The 20,323-nt window shown below is 45.0% G+C and overlaps 1 protein-coding gene across 1 annotated transcript; it reads left to right on the forward strand.

Annotated features, from left to right (window-relative positions):
• The first annotated feature begins 931 nt into the window (after window positions 1-931).
• LOC121614688 (arylsulfatase I-like) lies at window positions 932-11,899 on the forward strand. The gene is made up of 11 exons (XM_041948687.1): window positions 932-1,619; window positions 3,408-3,586; window positions 4,592-4,731; window positions 5,382-5,531; window positions 6,398-6,472; window positions 6,567-6,741; window positions 7,340-7,576; window positions 7,690-7,836; window positions 8,500-8,647; window positions 8,727-9,352; window positions 9,430-11,899. Exons 2-11 carry the CDS (start codon window positions 3,413-3,415, stop codon window positions 9,850-9,852), a joined length of 2,295 nt encoding a protein of 764 aa, XP_041804621.1. The 5' UTR covers window positions 932-1,619; window positions 3,408-3,412; the 3' UTR covers window positions 9,853-11,899.
• The last annotated feature ends 8,424 nt before the right edge of the window (window positions 11,900-20,323 follow it).

A 20,323-nucleotide genomic window follows, 5' to 3' on the forward strand; every position in this document is an offset into this window, starting at 1 on the left:
TGGGATAATTAGATATTTTATTTCCTGATTAATCCGACCTATATCCGGTCATGTTTGTCTCTCGTTGACTTGATGCAGTTTCGCATCTGTACAGTTCGTTGCGTAAAGAGAGAAATTCCTGGTTTCCTCCGGAGTGCCAGCTGGCTCTTCTGCCTGTCCTGCAGTCCAGCCTGCAGTCACACCGCTCGGCTGATGTCCCGTCCGTGTTCACACGACCACAAGCAGGGAAGTCTGACACGATCAAAGCAATCATGATACAAGAAGCACATTAAAAGTAACCGCTAAACGAGTGCTGTTAAATGGCTGGGGGCTTTGTTACCGTTTTCCCTGCGGCAAGGTACACAAATGAAATGAAGAACGGCGGATGTTAGCCTTCAAAATAAAACGGTCACGGTAGTAAAAAGAAAATAACGTTATTATTTTGTATCAACGAAAATGACTGATTTGACATTGCTTACAGAATGACTGTTAATTGGCAAATTAATTTTTTCTTTTAGTTGTGCTGGAGGCAGGGATCGTTTTAAGGATGGGTCAGTTTCTCTGTTAGCTAACTGATCTTTAAGCTGAAGTTTCAGTGTTGGCCCTCCAAAGGAAAAAGTCGGACCCTTGTGAACTAAAACAAGCTGCTAAAAAAGTGAAAAAATATGCTAGCTAAATAGCCAACACTAGCTAAGTTTCACTCTAGCATTAGCGTGAGTTATTATAAACATCGTGCATCTTTTTCGGGGTTCATTAGCCTACTAGCCAACAATGTTGCTACCTAACTTTAGCTAATAGCTAGAAATAGCCGCCAAGATGTCAATTTTTTCTCATGTAATGTTTTTTACTTTCGAGACTAAACCACATACCAAACGTAATCACTATCTATAATTAAGTCTAAAATATAAAAATGCTGATTTTCACTTAGGAGGAGAAGAAAGTTGGGCTAGCATGCGCAGAATGAACTAAGTAGCTAGGTAAGATAGCCAACAAGCACTAGTGTGGTGATACGCAATAATGTTCGAAAGGAAAAGACATAGACGTTGAATCTTTACATTTTTACTGAAAGAGAACATATTTTCTTGACATTTATCTCTTTTCAGGACCATTTGTCATGTCAGTATGTGTCATATAGGCTGCCTTATAGCACTTTTTAAATTAGCTAACTGACAGTTAAGGGTTAGTCAACGGTTGTTAACGGTTAATTAGTGACTCTGTAGGTCACTAGCTTGCAATTGTGAATGGAATGTTTTTTTATTTAATGTAATCATTTAATTTACAACCATATTCATATTACAAACTGCCCACCTCCAATCCAGTTTGGTGTCTGCGCTACAAAGCAGCATCAGGTTTTGTTACGGAGTGTTTTATTTTGACAGGTCAGACCGGTAGTGCGGCGCGGTACTGTGGCGGACTTGACTTCGGTCGTATTTCATTGGGAGTGAGGACGCTCAGACTGAAGGAAGGAAGGTTTTGTGGAAACTTGAGGACATGCGGCGTCTCCTGCAAACTTTACTCAAACCAGACTTTCTGCGAGTTGAAGAAAGACTCGAGGTGTGAAGAATGAACTGAGGAGCGGTGGAGAGGAAGAGGAGAGGAGGGGCAGAAGAGCCGTTCAGTCCCATTGATCCTATATCGAGGTATTGATTCAGGCCTGGCTTTGAAATAACACACTGTGTAGAAGAGATTCAATTAGAGGTGTACTGATTTTAAATATAACATGGGGATGTTTGGATTATTGAGCACCCGGATGAAACTGTGATGAGACTTAAAATCAAAATGTAAACTGATATTGACAAATATTGTATTTCTAACAGGGTTCAGTCAATTTGTAACTTGATACAAGACTTCATCAACAGAAGTTTTACACAGGACCAGTCTGAACATGCACAGTCTGGACTAACAGGATGTCACAGGAAGGGAGCTCATGTCTAACACACACACATATACAAAAGTAGTGGGAAAGAAGTGTGTGTGAGTCATGTGCTGTTCCCATGCACACCAGTATCTCACCTAATGGGAAACCAGTCCTCTGCAGTAATGGTCATCAGCTCTGTGACCATTCAGGTCCAAACAGCTGCTCTTAGTCACGTCCTGCAGATAAAATCAACATAGCGTGCTGCTCTTGGCTTTGAAGTGCGTAAACATGTCAGGGATGATACAGACTTACACAATCTGCTCGTTTTCCTCCTTTCACAGAACACACGTCAAACCGCTCAGTCTCTGAGAAAGCGAAGGGTTAAAGCCTCTAAAAATACCTGGGAGGTCGACAGCCCTGAAACACCGTCCACCTTTGAGAAACCGCCTTCCTTTTCTGTCTTGATGGACACTTTGAGACGTCTTGTCTGAACTCTGCGGTAGCTTTTAGGTCAGAGTACGTTGTGGTGCCGGATTGAATGAAACTATTCTGAAAGGTTTATGAGTCAGTAGAAGCAGCAGCTTCTAACAGAATCAATCAAACTTTATTTATAAAGCACTTTTCATCCATTTAAAATGCAACACAAAGTGCTTCACAAAATAAAAGAATACAACAACAGAAAGAATAAAAGCATAGCAGACAGCCGGTGCTGAAACTCTCACTGTTCTCTGGTTCCATCTTCTCAAACCTGACTTCTTCATCTTCTTCTTCTTTTCTTTTTGGTCGTCTGCTGCAAACTGAATCTTCTGGTTTGGACTGTTGGTTTGACAAAGCGAGCAATTTGCGGTCGTGCACGATGAGATTTATTCTGAAGGCAAAAACATGCAGATGTTTTACTGGTTTAATGTAACCAAACCCGCGTGCTGTGTGAAAGCGAAGCAGATCAACTCTGCACGATTTGTCCATGAATGTGATCGAGCGCCTTGACCTTTATGTCTGGATCAGACAAAATCAGGCCTCCCAGTCTGGTCATTTTGTGTTTTTACTGTCACTCATGTGCCGTCTGTCCAGAAAAATTACTATATGAGTATATAGTATATGTTAATATCTCCATATAAAACTGTATAAACCGTAATAGAGGATTTTATCCGTGTAGCACTCCCACACTCAGTCCCCTGTATAAATATAAGAGGCTCCATAAAGTGTGGCTGTAAATGTTGAAAGAATAGTGAGAAAAGTGAGAAAAGTGACGTGTTTCTGCTCTCTCAGGCAGGACAAATATTTTCATCACTTTTTATTGGAGCGATTCAGCTCCAGGGATTGTAAACGGTTAAAAAAGACCTCCTCGGAGCTTTAGCTGCCTCTCCACCAGATGGACGCGTTTCAGATCCCAGTTACAGCCAAGTTGGCGAGTCCATCTCAAATGTGGTTTTATGATCTACAGTTCGTCCGCCGCTGATGGCATGCTTGTGTGAATTTGTGCCGACTCAGACATTTTGAAGCTGCTGTTTTTGTTCGTAGAAGCTGCCGCTGCATTGTTACGTCTCGTTGTTGTTGTTGTTCCCTGCAGGAAAGATGCGAGCTGCTGCTGCTGCTGCTGCGGCTCTGACCGTGCTGAGCGTCGTCTTCAGCCTGGACGGCCTGTCGGCTCACCGGTCCAAACCAAGCCAGCCCCGGCAGCAGAATGACGAGGCAGCGGCGAGGAAGAAGAACCAGCCGCACATACTGTTTATCCTCACGGACGACCAGGTGTGTGCGTGAACGTCCCGCGATGATGACCCTGAATCAAGCAGCAGTTTCCTCTTATATAGAACAAGACGCTGATCTGACTGCAGCACCCGAAACACTAAGAACTTCACAGATATGATCATATTTACACAAGAATACATGATGCAAATTCTACTATATAAATTCTGCTGTTGGCGGAAATGTGAGATTATGGGGTTTCAAAAAGACTTTAGGATTTAAGAGGATCTCATTGGTGTGTAATCTCCTGAAAGTAAGAACTGTTGTGTTTTCGTAACCTTAGAACGAGCTCTTTATATCTACAGAGGGAGCGGGTCCTCTTCTACAGAGTCCGCCATGTTGCACCGCCATGTTTCTACAGTAGCCCAGAACAGACCAACTAAACAGCGCCTCTTTAAAGCGCCTCATACGTTACTAAAGTTCTTAGCGGCCACTGTAGGAGAGGGGGAGTCGAGGGGTATTCAGCTGGCTGCAGTCTGCAAACTCACCACTAGATGGCTCTAAATCTGACACACTGGTCCTTTTAATAGTTTTATTATGTTATGAAATTGCAACTCCAAGTTTTTCACTTTTATGAGGGAATAAGACATTAAAACCCTGAATGATTAGTCAGTTGATCACAGTTCTGTACAAACTGATTGAAAGACGAGTTTAAACTCCCAAAAGTCTATCAGTCAGGCTACAGTAGTGACCATTATGCAGTAATGCTGCACGCTGAGGCGAGCTCACCCTCTCACATCAAATAAACCAAAGAGTGTATGAGTGTGATCACAGACGCACCTGAACCTGACCGCCACCGCCTCCGTAAAGCACATCTCTGCCGCGAACCTCTAAAGCCGGATGTTCAGGAATCACAAATACACTCGTGCACAGAGCTGGAAATGCAAACAGGAAGTCAGAAAGAGTGATGCGGGAATATTAAACCTTTGTAGCGGCCGTGTGGGAGATGAGTATCACCTGGCCAACTTCTACTTAAAGTGGATTTTGTCTCTCGCGCCTCTAAAACAGGGTTTCAACGACATCGGCTACCATAACCCGACCATCAAGACTCCCACCCTGGACAAGCTGGCGGCGGAGGGCGTGAAGCTGGAGAACTACTACGTTCAGCCCATCTGCACGCCATCGCGCAGCCAGCTCATCACCGGCAGGTACGGACGCCGCCCTGCCGTTGGTCTGTTTGTCTGCCTCTGTTACACGGAGCAACTTCTGCTTTCTGCTCCAACTGTTCTAAACACGTTTAAATGGTTGTTTTTTTTATCAATCGAAGGTTTTTATTGCCTATTTGAGCACCATCGAGTGTATTTTGGCATGAAGCTCGGTGGTTGCAGGATCTGATCCAGGGCTGCAGCTAATGATCACTTTCATTTACCGTTGATTTTTCAACACTCGTAAATCGACAGATATGCAAAGCACGGATATGAAACAAAGAAAAATGACTAATCAGTTGGCTTCAGCACCAGCTCTTGTTCTCTCGTGTCTTATTTCACACTTGTTTCACTGTCAGATTGTTATAATTGTTCAGTCTCTTTTTCTAGCATATTGTGATTGTTAAGTCAAGATGAAAACTTGACAGGCTGCAGAAGAATTCAAGACTAAAATGAAGATGAAATAAAATGAAAGTGAGCCTGGGAAGCTTCAGGTTCAGGTTCAGATGAGGGAGCTGCTCTGAACAATCTGATTATTGATCAGGCAGCCTCACAGCAGTCAGAATGATGAGTCTCTGGTTCTACTGCGAGAACTAACAGCAGGTCCTGTGCAAGTCTGGTACAAAGCCGTTAACAAGTCTCCCCCCTCCCAGATATCAGATCCACACGGGACTGCAGCACTCCATCATCAGACCCAGCCAGCCGAGCTGTCTGCCCTCACACATGGACACGCTGCCCGAGAGGCTCCGCGAGGCCGGATACACCACGCACATGGTCGGCAAGTGGCACCTGGGCTTCTACAGGTGAGGGGGAGGCCACACAGGTGTCGGTGTGGATGAATGTGACCGGGAGGTTCTGCTCTGCAGGCGCGGCTAACGAACAGTTGAATGATTGTAGAGTTATTAACACGAACACTCTGCTAACGAGGCGACAGCTAAGCTCGTTTTCGTTGTCCCCTCACTCAGCAGTGGTTGAAGTACTTCTACTCAAGGTGCTTGTACTTGAGTATTTCCATTTTATGCAGCTGTACACTTCTACTCTTGCGCTTTTTACTCCACTGCATTTATCTTTAGTCACTTTTCAGTGTCCCGTCCAGTGAAAACCTCGTATCTCCACATGTGCTGATTTTGAATGCTTGTGATGGCTCGAATAATTAAATGTTCCTTCTTGGGTTCTTGTGAAAATTCTCCTCCTTCTTCAGCTAAATAAACTCTTTAAAAAGCCTCTTGGATTAAGCTGGAAAATGCATCGTCGCAAAGCTGAAACCAGGCTCACGAAGCTTTTCAGAGATACGTGGTTCTCACAGGACAGCCACGCTACAAACATATGAAAAAGCCAAAAGAAGCAGAGCTCGTAAAGCATTTCACACGCAGCGCTGTTCAGAAGCAGGTCACACAAACAGCTGGATGCAGAGATCATATTGTTCGTTATTAATTAATGTATGTTAAAGGCACCCTAGAAGTTTTTTTTCGACCACTGGGGGCGCTGTGGAGCAGTGTTTAGATGAGCGGGCAACTGTTTTGCTTGTATGGCGGCAGGATTAGACCACATGACGCACATTCCTGCTGCTGATTTCGCTCTATTCCACTGATCACTGACTGAAATACACACAGAAATGCAGCGAGGAAGATGAGGAGCAGGTTTAAAAACTGTTTGTTCTTCGCTGCAGGAAGGCCTGCCTGCCCACCAGGAAGGGTTTTGACTCTTTCTTTGGCTCTTTAACAGGAAGTGTGGATTACTACAGGTAAACGTGTGCGATTATTCGAATCAATCAGCATTAACTTGTATGCCTTTCCGCTATCTGTTCCTGTAACTCCCGTTTCTCCATCTGTCCCCAGTTATGGGTCCTGTGACGGCCCGGGGTTGTGCGGCTATGATCTCCATGACGACGAGGGTGTGGCGTGGGGCCAGGAGGGGAAGTACTCGACCACGCTGTTCACGCAGAGAGCTCGCAAGATCCTGGAGAGCCACGACCCCGCGGGGAAGCCGCTCTTCCTGCTGCTCTCCCTGCAGGTGACACACTGAGCCTCGATCAGACAGACGACAGCGGAAGGATCGGAAAACGTCCCCGGAACACGGTTTAGCTAACGGGCGAGGTTTTCTGTTCAGCAAACAGAAGAGTGGCTGCAGAAAATAGGTCAAACGCGCCGCAGCCTGGCGTGTTTGGACGCTGCGTGTTTATGTCTGGATGTGGGGACGCAGACATGTTGGAATAACACCGAGGCCACATGAAAGTGTTCACATCAGAAACTCATCGAGCCTGTTCGGCTCATGCGAACCCGAACCATCTGATTGAAAGCAGGCCGCGCAGAAAGCGTAACGTAGAGGGCAACATGGCTTAAACTCAAATTATGTTTTGTTTAGAGCTGAGTTTTTGCGGGCAGCCGTGTTTGTTTGATGTGAAGCTTTGGGCTGTTTTATTCGATTATGCCCTGGTAGTGACGAGGAACACTGAGCTCCAACTTCTGCATCATGAGTACTTGTTGTGAGGCATTCTGGGTAGATGACGAGGGTCAGGAAAGTGGGTTAGCTGGAAAAAATCAGTTGTTCAGTTTAACACTGTTCCTTTGTACTTTGAAAAGCTTCCTGAAGTGTCCATGTTCTCCTGCAGGCAGTTCACACTCCTCTGCAGACTCCCAAGTCCTACATCTACCCCTACCGCGACATGGCCAACGTGGCCAGGAGAAAGTTTGCCGCCATGGTGTCCACAGTGGATGAGGCGGTCCGAAACGTCACCTACGCTCTGAGGAAGTACGGATACTACCGGAACAGCGTTATCGTCTACTCCACCGACAACGGCGCCCAGCCATTCACGGGAGGGAGCAACTGGCCGCTACGAGGCCGAAAGGTAGGAGGAACCTCTGGTAGTACCACCATATAGAACTTATATCCTGCAGATGTTCGCTCGCTGCGATAAGAATGATGTTGTGGTGTCCACTCACTAACTGACGCTGTTTCCAGGGGACGTACTGGGAAGGTGGAGTCCGCGGAGTGGCGTTCGTCCACAGCCCCCTGTTGAGACGCAGGAGACGGGTCTCCAAAGCTCTGCTGCACATCACCGACTGGTTCCCCACCCTGGTGGGCCTGGCCGGGGGAAACATCAGCCAGGTGAGTGGAGCTTTCTTACAGCAGGAGTCGTGAATTCATGCTGTTTTCGACCCTTTTTAACACACTTTGTGTTTCGTTGCATGCCGCTCGGTTGTAGCTGGCTTTATTTCTAGTCTCAGAGTGAATATTTAAAGGTTGAATTCCAATGAATGAATGACCTTTTCTGGCCATTTTATCCTCCTTTCTGTACATTTTCCTTCGTCCATGTCCCTCACTGTCTGGATTTTACAACATGAGATGGCTTGTTGTCAAGGTTACAGCTGAATGTGGCTGCACCGACATGAATCTGCTGTAAAACTTGTTTATCATCATGCAGATAAATGTGCTCTTGACCCGTCACGATGCAGTATTTCTAAACGGTGGCGCTTTGTGTTTCAGTTCAGACATCAGTTCATTTTAATGGTAAGTCGGTGCAGGCTGTGCACAGCTCCCAGAGAGCTTTGTTGGCTTACGTGCAAGTAGGTTTCCACTGCCAGAGCAGATAAGAAAGGCTCTCTGGCTGCAGTCAAGACAATATCTGACTAATCCAGAAACCCGATAGCCATTAGCCGTTCCTATTCATTCCCGTGAGGTAAATGTAGAAATATTTCTTGGCAACGTTAACGCAGCAAACACGTTGACTGTCAGTGGTCTCAGACTGCATGTGCATGTGTTTCCTCTCAGAGTCAGGGCCTGGATGGTTTTGACGTTTGGCCCACCATCAGCGAAGGGGCGGAGTCACCTCGTCAGGAGATCCTCCACAACATCGACCCTCTGCACAGAGCGCCTGTTCAGACCGCCAGCTGGGATGCCGACGCAAAGGGGGCTTCAGGTAACGACCGAAATATAAAGAAGCATCTGCATCTAAAGCTTCAAGGAGTGTTTGCTTCAAACTGTGTTTTCTTTGTCAGGGGGCCAATCGAACGGCCCGGGCCCGCCCTTAAAGAAGCTGAAGAAGAAGAAGATCCTGCGGCAGCAACCGAAGCAGAAGGCAGCATTCAAGTTGAAGACAACCAAGAAGCCTAAACCCGAACCTAAATCCAAGTCCCTTCCCAAACTGAAGCTGAAGCCCGTCCCAAAATCAAAACTGAAACCCAAACTCAAGACCAAAGTCTACCCTCAGAGCCAGAGACTGTCATACCTCAAACCGCCTCTGAAGTCCCGCTCCAGCGGCGCCCCATCAGCGTCAGGAACATCTCGCACTAAATCCCCGAAGCCTCAGATCCAACCGCGCTTTAAATCCAAATCCAGACGGACCGTACCCCAGAACCAGAACCTGTCACGGTCAAGACCACCTCAACTAAAATCCAAAACACAGCTCAAATTACTTTCAAAGTCCAAGTCCAGACGGACTTTATCCCAACACCAGAACGTGTCCCAGCCGGGGACGTCGCTGCCCAAATCCCATACAGCGCCCCAGTTACGGCTCCAGTCCTCCCCGCCGGTGTGGGACACATCAGTCCAGGCTGCCATCAGAGTTGGAGACTGGAAGCTGCTAACAGGAGACCCCGGCCACGGAGACTGGGTCCCCCCACAGGTACCGCAACACATCATGAGCCATTTTATCTGCTGTCATTTCATGATTAGAACATAACTGCACACTTTGATCCTCAGGTGCTTCCCACTCTCTCTGGTCCCTGGTGGAACCTCGAACGTGCCGTCTCGTCCTCCCACAAACCCTCCGCCCACAAAAACGTCTGGCTGTTCAACATCACGGCCGACCCGTGCGAGCGGCAGGACCTGGCGGACCGGAGGCCAGACGTGGTCCAGCGGCTGCTGGCCCGACTCGCCGACTACAACGAAACGGCCGTGCAGGTTTATTTCCCGCCCGACGACCCTCGAGCCAATCCCAGCCGGCACGGCGGAGCCTGGGTGCCCTGGGTGGAGGAAGAGGAGGACGAGGAGGGAAAATACCACGGAGTGTACAAGAAAGGCAGGAACAGTAAGAAGAAGAAGAAGAAGAAGAAGTGCCGCCTGTGCAAGCTGCAGTCGTTCTTTCACAAACTGAACACCAGGATGATGTCCAATCGGATCTGAGGCGAACACTCCGGGCGAGTTAATTCCACCGCATCCAAACTTTCTGAAACACGTCCTTTCACTGGCTTCACGTTTCTCAGAAAATCAAGTCAAAACAGCTGATATTTTCTCTCTTGTCATTTATGTCGTGTCGTTTGTAATGATGTCAAACATTGTTCCCATATATGCAGCATCTGTACCGTCAAAGATCCAGTCTGAGATTGGGGATCTAAGGTGACACTGAGAGTCCCGCTGGATTTGACTTTTAAAGGGTCAGTTCACTCAAATCACAGCAGATGTTTTCACTCATCCCTGTGATATCTGCTCCTGCCAGCGCTGCGGTTTCAGGTTTAAGCTTTCAGGTCCCACTTTGTTTCCACTGAAAACTGCTGACGGGGAGAAACTCCAGTCCCTCGAACACTGTTTTACAACCCTGATCCCACAAAAGTTACAGAAAACAGAATTAAAACAGAAAGAAGTCGTTTTTTTTTTACTGACGACAGTTTTCTGAAGTGTCCCTGAGTCCATGTAGTAACATCCTTTATCCAATCACGTGCTCGCAAAGTGGTGAACCGTGCTCCATCCTCGCTGTGAACCACTGAGCCTTTCAATCATGATACTATCACCTGTTACCAATCAGCCTGTTTACCTGTGGAATGATCCAAACAGGTGTTTTTGGAGCGTTCCACAACTTTCCCAGTCAAACAAGCAGATATTTACAAAAATCGATGAAGCCGATGAGTTCAAACATTAAATTTATCGTCTTTGTGCTGTTTTCAGTTGAGTTCATGTCAAAACGGATCAGCAGGTGGTCACATTCTGCGTCATTCGTGTTTCGCACAGCGTTCTCGTAGGAAAGAGGCACTGTTGTTTGAAAGCGGTTGGCGGTGAGTAACTGCAGCACCTTGTATATTGTCTGTCACTGCTGAGGCACGTGCAGCGATAATAAGTCGCTGTAAAACTGTAAAACTATCAGCAGGAAGGCGTTTGTGTGATTTTGGTGAACCGACCCTTTAAACTGCTACCTGTTCCAGCGGCGAGGCGTGTTTTTAACCTCTCTTTTTTTACTGCTGTGACGCCTGTTAGCATCACCTGATTCATCACCTGGTTTTAGAAACTGTCCACTGTTTCCTCGTACTGTTCACGTTTTCTCTGACCGAGTTCTTGATGTGAGGACTGACGCCGTGTGGTAGCACGAAGTTTTTTTGACACTGTAAGTGATTCTGTTCCTGGAACTTTGAGCAGAACGCACCACAAAGCCATCGTTTAAAAGCCTGTGTAGTGTGACGTGTGCAGGTTTCATGTATGTTTACAGCAACAGTTCATACTCAAACGTCCAGATCTTGATTTTGAAGCAAATGTTTACTTGTTGCAGTGAAGGTGTGTGATCATAATGATTATTTCTAGCATTCTGTAGCTGTTTGTGTTTGTTGTCTGTCATGTGCAACACAATAGGACAAGGTGGTATTTAGATATTTTGACCTTTTTAGCGACACGTCCCAGAGAGTTCATGATGTTTCTGATGGTTCGTTATGGTTTCCTCATGTGTTACTGCGGCTGGAACAGGCCTCTGTTTGAATGTATTGCCAATGGCAAACATGTCTTCACTGTGGATTTAAAGTACGTGTTTTTAATTCACTACATGCTGCTGTGACGCGCAGAAACACCTGAACATGTTATTTCACAACTTCTTCAGCCCTGTGTATGATTAATACGATAATAATAGTTTTGAATGTTTTCGGAGAAACCATTGCACTTGTCCTGCTCTGCTCCCTGACTCACAGACTCCCCACACATGTAAAAGCTCATGTCTTCAGAAATCGGAGGAGGAAGTTAAACGTGTTCCAGCTTTAGCAGCATTAGCAGCCTCTTTGAAGTAAGATGTTGGTGCTCTCCGTTTGAGCAAGACACCAAACCTCCAAATATTTCAGCGTATTTGCTCAATATCCAACAAACCGCGGCCGTGGCCGCTGTAACCCATTAAAGTGCACGACAGTTCGAGCACGCAGCAGAGCTCCTGAGAAACAGCTTAAAGGGGCGCTTGATTTCACCACCCTGAGTAAATAAAGGTAAAATAAAATTAACTGTGGCTCCGTCCTTTTATGTTTCCTGGAAACAACGCGCCGTTCATAACATAACATCAATGGTATCTATGTTTTAGTGAAATGTTTTTGAGTGTTTTCCAAGTCAAGTCACGAGTCTTCACAAGCAAACTGTGAGTCTTTCATGTCTCCGAAGGCCGGCCATTAAAATGGGACGGCGTTCGGACACTTTATTTTCAAAGCTGTCTGAGTGAAGTCTTCTCGGTGCACAGGCTGAACACACTCATGTGTGTATGGTAGCCTGCCTGTTACTGCGTCATTTATTTTCATTGGTCCAAACTGGAGACTGAAATGTTTTCACTTTCAAATCTCAAGTAAGTCAAGTATCACAGCAGTTACGTCCAAATCAGGTCTCAAGTGCCCATCGTCCTCACTGATTGCTATCAGCAGATAAATATTATTTAATAATGAAAATAACAAGAACAAACTTTGTTTCATAGCTCCTTTCAGAAAACAAGTGCAGCTCAAAGTGCTCTGATATGTTTGTGTGTGTGTCATCCAAATTAGAAGATAAGATATAGAAGAATTTGTTGCACACAGTGTTTCAGAAATTCAATGCACACAACGGGTTTCACCACTAGGTGGAGCCAGATATCAACAAGGCCTGCAGACTGACTGAACTGGTCTGTCAAAACCAGAAAATTACACACACACACGGACACACGCACAAACACACACACAAAGGATTTTCCACGCTTCCTCCTTCTCACTGTTTCCACAGAGGAATAATTGAATTTGGAGCTTCTTTCATCCCTGAACACCGGCGGTTTTGTGTAATCCTCTGGGATTAAAATCTCACGACTGGGGAAGAAGTTTGCGGCTGAGAAGCTGCTGGTTTGACGCCCCCTACCAACAGTGAAATGTATATAGTTACTGTAGATACTGGCAGATCATGAACTGCATTTGACGAAGGCATTTATTTATTTTGTCATTTACTACCGAGAAAAAGCACATTTAGTTCGACAAACTCTGTGAGTTCAGAGGCTGTGATGCTCAATATTTCATGAGCATGAATACATACTGAGAGAAATATTCAAAATTCACATCCGTCTAAAGGCTAATGCTTGAAAAGCAATGTAAAACTACATTTCAGCACCGTCTCTGTCCAGTAACAGCGTCCCTGTTAGTCTGAGCAGGAAATAAATTTGTGTTTCAAAGGAAGTGGTTCCAACAAAAACTGTGCAAAGCGAGCTCAGAGTGGTAGAAATACTGCAGCTTCAGGTAAAACATATTTACCCTTTATAATTAACTTCTCACAGAGAAAGAAGATATATCACCCTTTGATATGCACGCACTGCCTGTTAGGAGATTTTCGTCATTTAATGGAATTTGTTCACATTCATAAAATAAAGAATATCAGTGAACTTTTCCTTTAAATAAAGATAAATGTCTGGAAATCTGAACTCTGACCTCACTGTGGGGGAGTCTCTGAAACACTAGCATTTCCCTACAAAGGTCAATAACAGGTCAGGACTGTTACTATGACCTGACTCAAACTGCATCAGACCTCATTTAGAGACCATGAGGAGGTGTGTGTGTATGTGTGTGTGTGTGTGTGTGTGTGTGTGTGTGTGTGTGCACGAAAGAGGAAAAAACAGATGAAGACAACATGACCTGAATCCCTTTGTAAATAAAAACAAGTATTAGTAAAAGTACCAGGACTGGAGCACGTGGGCGGCTGTGAAATCAGGCTCAGAGCTGCTGTTTGGAGGGATTCTGCTGACACTCATAATTGAGTTCAGTTCTGTGGTCGCACTGACACGAGCCTCGGCTTGTACTCTCATGCTAGATTTTTAAAAAATGTCCTCTGAACGCAGGGCGACGTGTCGTACGAGGTCAGTCCTGCTCCGTCCGGTCAGACCTGACCTGAACGGTGGCGAACCCCTCGCCGCCCTCTCCCCGGGCTAAAGCTGAATTTCTCTTCGCCTGTCACTTCTTTTCACAAAGCTCCTCTCTCGTCTTTCACCTCTCGGTTTCGTCTCTTTGTTGGCTCGCTGTCTTAAGAGTTGCAGCTGTTTTCATCACTCACTTGTGAAGCAGGAAAAGGTTTCACTCTTTAGCTTTTGGAGGGACTCTTGGCTGCTTTTCACGCTCCTCACATTGGTTTTGAAATACAAACGGCGTGATGTTTGGATCCATTTTCATTTAAACTGTTTTTTTCTTTGGTTTGGGTCATTTCATTTGGCCCTCGATGTTTGAAATTAACTTTTTAGTCATAATCTGAAAGGCGTCTGCACACAGTTTGGTGTCTCTAATAGACGATAAGGCTGGACTGAACCATTCTGCCATCTGAAGTGCTTGTGGGATGGTCCAACAGGGTCTGAAACCCCCCTCCCTCCCCCACACCTTTCTCATACTGACTGGGGGGCTGCATTTGACAATTTCTGTAGGAGGTGAGGAAGGAGTTTGGTTCGAGCTTCTCTCTTTTTTCTTTCTTTTCACAACTATTTCTGTCACTTTTTGACTTTTTGTGTGAACGCCATGAAAATCTTCCACGAGAGATTGGAAGTTCGCTCCTGACTGTGCTCAAATTTTAACCGCACATCCAGAAAATCTGCGAACAGAACATGCAAGCGAACGCATGTTTCCGTCCACCACTGTCCTGTGAATACGAGGCACGTCGAGCACATTGAAACAGCCCATCATTTCCATGAACGCCATGGAGCCCCTGCAGAGGAAGAGGGTGCAGCGTGATTAAAAGAGCTCCGGTCAGTCCCATTTCAGCCTTTTCCTCACATTTCTGTCTTCTCCGCTCAGGTGTTTTAACGTGCAAACTGAAGCTGTGCATGAAAACAGGTGGATGGAAACAAACTTTATGATCAGTTTTTCACTCTGCCGCAGTGGCTTGCACAGACTTTTTGAAGGGTAGGGGCGGAAAGGAAAAAAAGGGCACATATAGCATGTCCTCGCCACTGAAGAGGGCACTTTAGAGCGCATTTTGGCGTCCAAGAGGGCACTTTAGCACGCGTTTTTGCTCCCAGGGGGCACTTTAGAGTGTGTTTTTGCTCCCAAGAGGGCACTTTAATGCACGTTTTTGCTCCCAGGGGGGACTTTAGCATGCATTTTGGCTTCCAAGAGGGCGCTTTAGCACGCGTTTTTCAACAATTGGGCGTCTAAACAGTGCGATGTCTACGATTAATGATCCAGAAACGTTTTTTAATGAGGAAACAAGCAAATCCAGCTGCTTTTGACTCATTTTGACGTCATAAAATACTATTCATTTACTAATATAACAGACTTCCTAATTAATGAGGAAGACTATCCTCCGATGGGTCGTTCCCTTTTGAGAAAGACTTACAGCGTCTGGAACAACAGTTTCATTTGTAACTTCAACGTGGATTATTGTAAAAAACACTTATTAGTGACATTTATGACAGTATTGTTCCTAAAAAGAGAGAATGAACACCAGCCAACAGAAATTTTCACAACTTTACGCAACTCAAATCTTTTTAATGGATTCTAACTGAATCTATAAAGCATTTGTAAATGATTTATTAATGATTAATCAATCGTTAGTTACTGCCTGAACCAGTAGAAAGTGGTACCAAAGCATCTTTGTCAGACCTGTGGAGGTAAAGTCAGCAGCTCTCGTCTGGCGTCTGCACTTCTTTCAGTTGGAGAACGCGCTGAGATGCATTTCTTTCTGCAAACTTTTAACTAAGTGTTCCAGGACCCTGTGGACAACATATTGCAATTAATCAGCCGTGGTTATTGACTATGGTGGTGCACCATATTGCAAACGTTCCTTTGGTCTCCTAATTAAATTGCAAAAGCTCAGAGAGCTTGAGAGAAGAGGAAAAAAAGAGGGTAACAACTAATTTAATTCTCAAAGCGAAGCACGCGAGCCTGCGTCTGGCCGTGATGCAGCATCACTGGGGCGACGGATGGATGCTCCGCTTTCAAGTCAGAGAACAAAGACTGAGACGCTCCACGCGTTGGCTGGTCTCAGAGAGCAGACAGTGATCTGGTCAGCGTGATCAGGCCTCCGCAGACAACCTTGATCATCCCTATTTGCCCTCTGGCTCATTAATCTTAATGAGCGCGCCAGTCCACCATGTCTACACCGAGTACGTCTGCTGTTCATTAGGGCCCCTGCTAATTGAAAGCCGTGACTGTCGATGAAGATATGAAGGTGGCCGGGAGAGACAAAGTCAGTGTACATGCAAGCCGAGAGCGGCGATAACGAGGCCGGTGTGCACCTCGCTCTCTTTGCCTCCAATTCCCGCTCGAAGCACCTGCAATCATCAGGACGCTCTCATTTACAACAAGCTCATACAGCGAGAAACCGACCGAGGCCCGTGAAGACCACAAATCTCAGAAGTTTTCAGAACATAAAAAGAGGTGATCGACAGCTCTGCCATGAAAAAACATTGAATCATGGCTGATTATTCTATATTTTTTCTTATTGTCATCAAATCCCATTAAAAGCCACGCCCCCGTACTTCACACCTACTGTCAGGTCAACGTAAACCTTTAAAAACTCCTTACAAACACCTAGATTTACTTAAAAGAAGGCTTCCTAACACAGCTTTTAGCAAACGTTACTCAAACAGGAGGAAAAACTTATTTTCAGTGGGGATTAATAGATGTTTGGTGAGTATTTCCAGCAGTGGAGCTCTATTGAAAACCTATTTAGATACGTAGAAAACATTAGTTTTCTTGAGTAAACCCACTGATTGAACGCTGTCTCGCACTGTATTCAAGCGAGGAGGAAAGAAGCAGCGGCAAACCTCCCTTTTCATCAGTTTTGTTCCGTCTCAGAGGCCGTGAAACCGCTCGAGGCCTGGAGGTCAAACACGTCACAACCCGTTTAACTCATCTCAGAAAAGCGCTTTGAATCCAGAACCATCTGAGGAAATGTGGACGTGGGAGCTGAATAATGATCAGGGTCAGCTCAGGTCGAGGTGACATTTAACACAACACGTCACAACAAGTCTGAAGTTTAAATGGACGCCACGTTAGCGGTCGGTCGGGAGGTCGAGACAAATGTTTGAGTCTAGAAGTTTGTTCAAAAAGGCAAATTAAACCCAGCAGGTGGTGTCCAGTCACAATCTGCACGAGGGCTGCGAGCTGAGGAGTGGGCTGACCTGCTATACCTCGCTCTGCAGATCTGGTCTGGCTGTGGGAGACTAGGCTCTCGCCATCTGCGTGGAACCGGCACGCACATGTGCATTTCCAGAACAGCCAATAGGAAGACTCTCTCTCTCAGAAATGACCTGTGATTGGCCAGAGTCTCCCGGCACGGCTGGATATTCTAAAGCAACAAGTGTAGTTTTCTCTCAGACCACTTGAATTACAACATGCTGAAAGTTTATTTCAAAATAAACTGCCTACCACAGCTTTAATGGCTAAATGTATAATAATGCATAATGCTCCATAGATCAGTTATGAGGCATTAATAATGACTCATTTGTGGTTGCCAGGTTGTGAAAAACCTGGATAAGATGGTCGACTACAGGCGTGAAGAAACACAAAGCCAGAGTCACGTTGGGGGAGAAGAAACACCAGCCGGGAGGATCTCAGACACCATGTCAACCCAAAAGCTGTTTTCCCCATTATTTTACTTTCAAAGTTTTTTTTTTTTAGGAGAAAATGGTTTAATGGTGCGTGTGCGTATGGACATGTGAGTATTGATTAAGACATCATGCCGTGCCTGTTCTGTTTTTTATTGATCAAACTGAAGTAAGCAGGGACCCCCCCGCTGGAACCGAAGGTGAACCGGATCAGTCTCTTAGCTTTTTATATGTCCAGTTGTTGCAGCTTACAAGGTGGTGCTACCATAGCAACAGAAATCCAGAGCTTTCTGCACATCCATCACAATCATTCCTGACCTTTCCTCTCCAGACCAGGACCGTTACCTGGTCTCAGAGGGGAGTGGCTATCTGGATTCCCGCTATCAAAAACTGAATTATTATCATGAGGCAAATCGGCAGTTATATTTTAAAGATGAAATTAGATGAAATACGACTTTTTACAGTCTGCAAACTTTCATATCGCACTTGAGATGCATGTTGATGGTTTGATACAAGCTGCTACACCTACGATACAACTGCTTCCTTTCCTTATTTGCAAAGACGTGCATTTATCATTTTATTAACACTGGGACTGCTTTCAGACTATTTAACACAGGACTTGCACAGCCTTATTTCCTTCAGCGGCACATCTCTAAAAAGTTTCAGCACTGACAGTTTTCCTCTCTACCTTTTTAGAACAAGCAATTACAGGCAAAGATCCAACACGATCAACTCTCTCTCTGGGAGTTAGACCCATTTATTTTCCAGCTCTTATCGACTTTCCTCTTTTCCTCCACTCAGAAGCAGAATTTACATTTAAATGTCGTCCCTTATCCCGCCTCATTTGTGTTTGCTCGGATGGCTGAGAGCCACAGGTAAACAGCTACCGTGCCCCCGCCTGGCTTTTCTCAGGCTTTTCTGAAGTTTCCTTTAACGGACTGAAGGTTATGCTGCAACGCTGCAGCGCAACAAAGGTTGAAGAATCTTGAACTGCCGTGAGCTTCGACACCAGCGCCCTCGTTCAGTCCTGATCCAGCCTGATGGCGGCAAAATGTGCGACACACAAAGAAACTCGCCTACATTCACTGCTGAGCTTCTGCACGTTGAGCACGTCCAGACAGCACCGAAGAAAAACTTCTCTGAACTAAAAGGAGCTTCTCGACTTCTTTAGCCTGCAGGTGAAGTCAGTGAATAAAAGGGATAATTCTGTTTCAATATTCACACTTTTATGTTTGAACGCAGAGCTTTCATGGACACTTTCTTAGAGCGCGCACTACATTGAAAAGTTTACGTTCTGTGGAGTCAAATTATGGAACAAATTGTGTGTAGAGATAAAACAAATATCTAACATAATTCAGTTTAAAAAAAAAAGGTATAAGGAATTGATTCTCGCGAGATATAGTCATGACTAATCGGTATTTGGGTGTGTTTTGTGAAAGTTATTTATCGCAATTGCTGAATATACAGATCATGTACAAGTTGAAGATGAATCATAATGTTTCAGTCATGAGTTTTTGTTTTTCTCGATAAAACTAATAGTACTTTAGGGGTAGGCTTTAATAAGTTTACACTTCTTCCTACTCCGTTTCGCTCATGTAATCTGAGATCAGCATGCACTGAAGGGGATTTTTTTCTCTTTTTCTTCTTTATTATTATCACTTTTGTCTGTTTGCTGTCTTTGTTTTTTACATGTTCGAAATAAAGGGATCAATCACTTTAAGATTAATAGGACATGAAAATATTCTATACATTATGTATGAATCTTTTGTTAGCTAACAGCTGTTTTATCGTCTTATCCGGTTGTTTTAATTCCACTTCATTTTATTTTCCTCGTTATTGTTTTATCACGTGTTATCTGATTTTATGTTTAGAAAAACACGAATTGTGCTACAGAAATAAAGTTATTATGTTATTCGGTTCCTTGTGGAGCTGCTGGGAAAACACTTTTTTTCCTTCATCCTATTTTTCTTGAAGCAAACACATCCTGTTAACTTATCAAATCCGATGCTCATACAGCTGAAGCACCAGCAGGTCCCACCTGAAAGACCCTCACACATTAAAATACTTGTTTCCATACAAATCACTGTGACAACATTTCAGCTGCTTTATAAACACGGAGCACACATGTCCTCGACATGTTCTCGGTGCATTTCTGAGCATGTGTTTAAACCTACAGCTCCCTCCTCACAGGTACAGACACAGCAGAAGTCTTTCTCATCCTTGGTCCAAATATTAAATGTCTATATTTTAGAAAAAGCTGCATATTAATTTATGAAACTATTGATGCAAAAGAAAAACTTTATGGGAATATTTAAATCAGGCATCTCCAAGGAGCCCATGCATGAACTTTTCAAAAGCACCAGGTAGTAAAATGATCACCTGTTAGCTGCCTCGTTCAGCGATTTGACTGACGACTCTTCCACTACAGACGGTCGCGATCGAGGCGTGCGGCTGTCGAGACAGCAGGGTGCAGGGATTTGTAGAACACAGACTAAATTATTATTTACTGCTGCTTTCTCTCTCTTATGGGGAATATTCAGCCCATTAAATCTCATAAAGACTTTTAGAGTTAAACATGTGATTTCTTTCTTCAGTCAGCAACCTCCTCTAACATTTTCTAAGCAGGACTTTGAAACCACGCTGGTGTGCTGCCAAAGTGGCTGGCTGACTCTCACTCATGTCCTTACCTGACTGTAAACACACACAACACAACAAAAACCCCAATTAGATCGCAGCTTTGCAGGTGATTGGCTAAAAGCCAAAGGGACCGAAACGCATCACCACCGGCCGACGGGCCGCGTTTCCCACAAGACGAACACCAGCACAGAGCATTCAGGACAAAGACGACAAAGAACGAGACACGCTGGTCGAAACACG

The sequence above is a fragment of the Chelmon rostratus genome, chromosome 12 (genome assembly GCF_017976325.1).
Source record: "Chelmon rostratus isolate fCheRos1 chromosome 12, fCheRos1.pri, whole genome shotgun sequence".
Lineage (NCBI taxonomy): Eukaryota > Metazoa > Chordata > Actinopteri > Chaetodontiformes > Chaetodontidae > Chelmon > Chelmon rostratus.